The sequence below is a fragment of the Gastrolobium bilobum genome, unplaced genomic scaffold, assembly GCF_033153095.1.
Source record: "Gastrolobium bilobum isolate Gb01-03AN ecotype WA unplaced genomic scaffold, APGP_CSIRO_Gbil_v1 utg282322, whole genome shotgun sequence".
NCBI classification, from domain to species: domain Eukaryota; kingdom Viridiplantae; phylum Streptophyta; class Magnoliopsida; order Fabales; family Fabaceae; genus Gastrolobium; species Gastrolobium bilobum.
This window is the reverse complement of record NW_026896326.1, coordinates 12,133-13,878: the sequence shown is the minus strand read 5'-3', so window position 1 is coordinate 13,878 and position 1,746 is coordinate 12,133. Positions and strand designations below refer to the sequence as shown.

Below are 1,746 nucleotides of genomic sequence, written 5' to 3'. Positions count from 1 at the left end.
GGGGAGTGGGGTCTCCATCATGTCCCCGCCGACTATTATATTTCGGCTGCTACAATCAATTACTACGTGCTACTTGGCCAGCCAATCCATACCCAATATCAGGTTTAGTTTGGCTAAGGGGAGGATTATGAAGTCTTGGTTGTACTTCTTTCCTTTATATCTGAATTCTACATTTTTACATGCGAAGTGAGACATTGTCACTTCCCCCGTCGCAGAGGTAACTTGCATTGGGGATTGCATTGGGCTCATGGTTAAGTTAAAAGGCTTTTGCCACATAGTCGGCAATGAAGGAATTGGTTGCTCCAGAGTCAAATAACACAGATAGTTCCTCACCACATATATTAATCGTACCTTTAACTAGTTCGGCCGCCCGGTTCGCCACATGTTGGTCCAGCGTGTAGACTCTGCCCACTCTTGGCGTCTCTATTGCTGGATGGGGTTCCCTCCATTGTGGACAGTCCTTGATGAAGTGTCCATCTTGGCCGCACTTGAAGCATTTCATCGAACCACTCAAACAGTTGCCGAAATGTGCCTTCCCATATCTGGGACAATTGGGAGCCCTGTTGCCATTTCCTCGAGGATTCCCGGGCCTCTTGAACTTGTTATCATCACGCCTGGGCTGCCATGGTCTGCCTCCGCTCTTCCCTCTCCATGGTCTGTTCCTAGTCATTGGAGCTCTGTGTCCGGATCCGCTGGTCTCCGTGGGCTTCCTTGTTTGCAAACCGACCGCCTCCAACTTTCTACATCGGTGTACTAAGGTGGCCATATCACAGATGTCGTTGCCAGCTACCAATTCGGCAATCCTAGCGGACATACCCCTTTGAAATTTTGCCGCCAGAAAATACGGCATGGGCATTGTTCCTCGGTAAGGGAGTTAGAGAATAATCTTTTTTCCAAAGCTCAGAAAATGCTTTGATACCATAAAAATTTAACACCCTAAATATATCCTCATCAAAGGTGTAACATTGCTTGACATTCAATGCGCGGAATCCATGTACTTAAGCGTGGTTAACTTAAAATTTACTAATGGGAATTAATTTCGTTCTTTTCCCTAACTTATCTATTCCTCTAATCATGAGTTTCTCTTTTGCTTTGTCTACGGTCTACTTACAAGTTAATTTCTTTTTGGTTACCCTGCTCATACTTATGCGCTATTTAGGGGCTCACTTACATGATCATAATTTTAGTTTTGATTACTACTAAGTAGGTAGTTACTTAAGTGTCTTATGCGGATAGTAACTTATGTTACTTAATCTTTCCTACTAATTTCATAGTCCATAAAACATAAACATCCAAAATATTGTACTTCAAACAAATATAGAATGTTCAAAATAGTCTAAGTGGCATAGTCTATTACAGTCATCCAAATTATAATCTTTGGTGCATCTTTAGTAAGGTGAACCCTCAATCCATAGGGATTCCATTTCCTGATCCATAATATAGTTTGCCAGCTCCCACTTTCCTTCAAATATTAGATCAAAAACTCTATCTAAAAGGGATGGTGTATTATCAACTTTATCTGCATATGGCTGCGCAGGTTCCTCTTCAATTTGCACCAACCTCTTTCCCTGCCTTACCCATTTGGTCATTTTTACCTGAAAGGGGATTTCCCAAAGGGGGGTGAGATTGGGGATCTCAGTAAGGACTCACAGTTGGAGCAACCTCCAAACCATGATGCTTACTCCTGCAATAGTCACATAATAACATGTACAATAATAGAATGGCAAAACATTTGAAGCATAGTTT

The 1,746-nt window shown here is 42.3% G+C and overlaps 1 protein-coding gene across 1 annotated transcript; it reads right to left on the bottom strand.

Annotated features, from left to right (window-relative positions):
• Positions 1 to 256: 256 nt before the first annotated feature.
• Positions 257 to 850, bottom strand: LOC133298964 (uncharacterized). Its single transcript, XM_061498348.1, has one exon. The coding sequence runs from the start codon at positions 848 to 850 to the stop codon at positions 257 to 259; it is 594 nt and encodes a 197-aa protein (XP_061354332.1).
• Positions 851 to 1,746: the final 896 nt, after the last annotated feature.

Excerpts from the sequence above, each read along its gene's own strand:
- LOC133298964 (XM_061498348.1), bottom strand. The coding sequence starts at position 850 with ATGCCGTATTTTCTGGCGGCAAAATTTCAAAGGGGTATGTCCGCTAGG.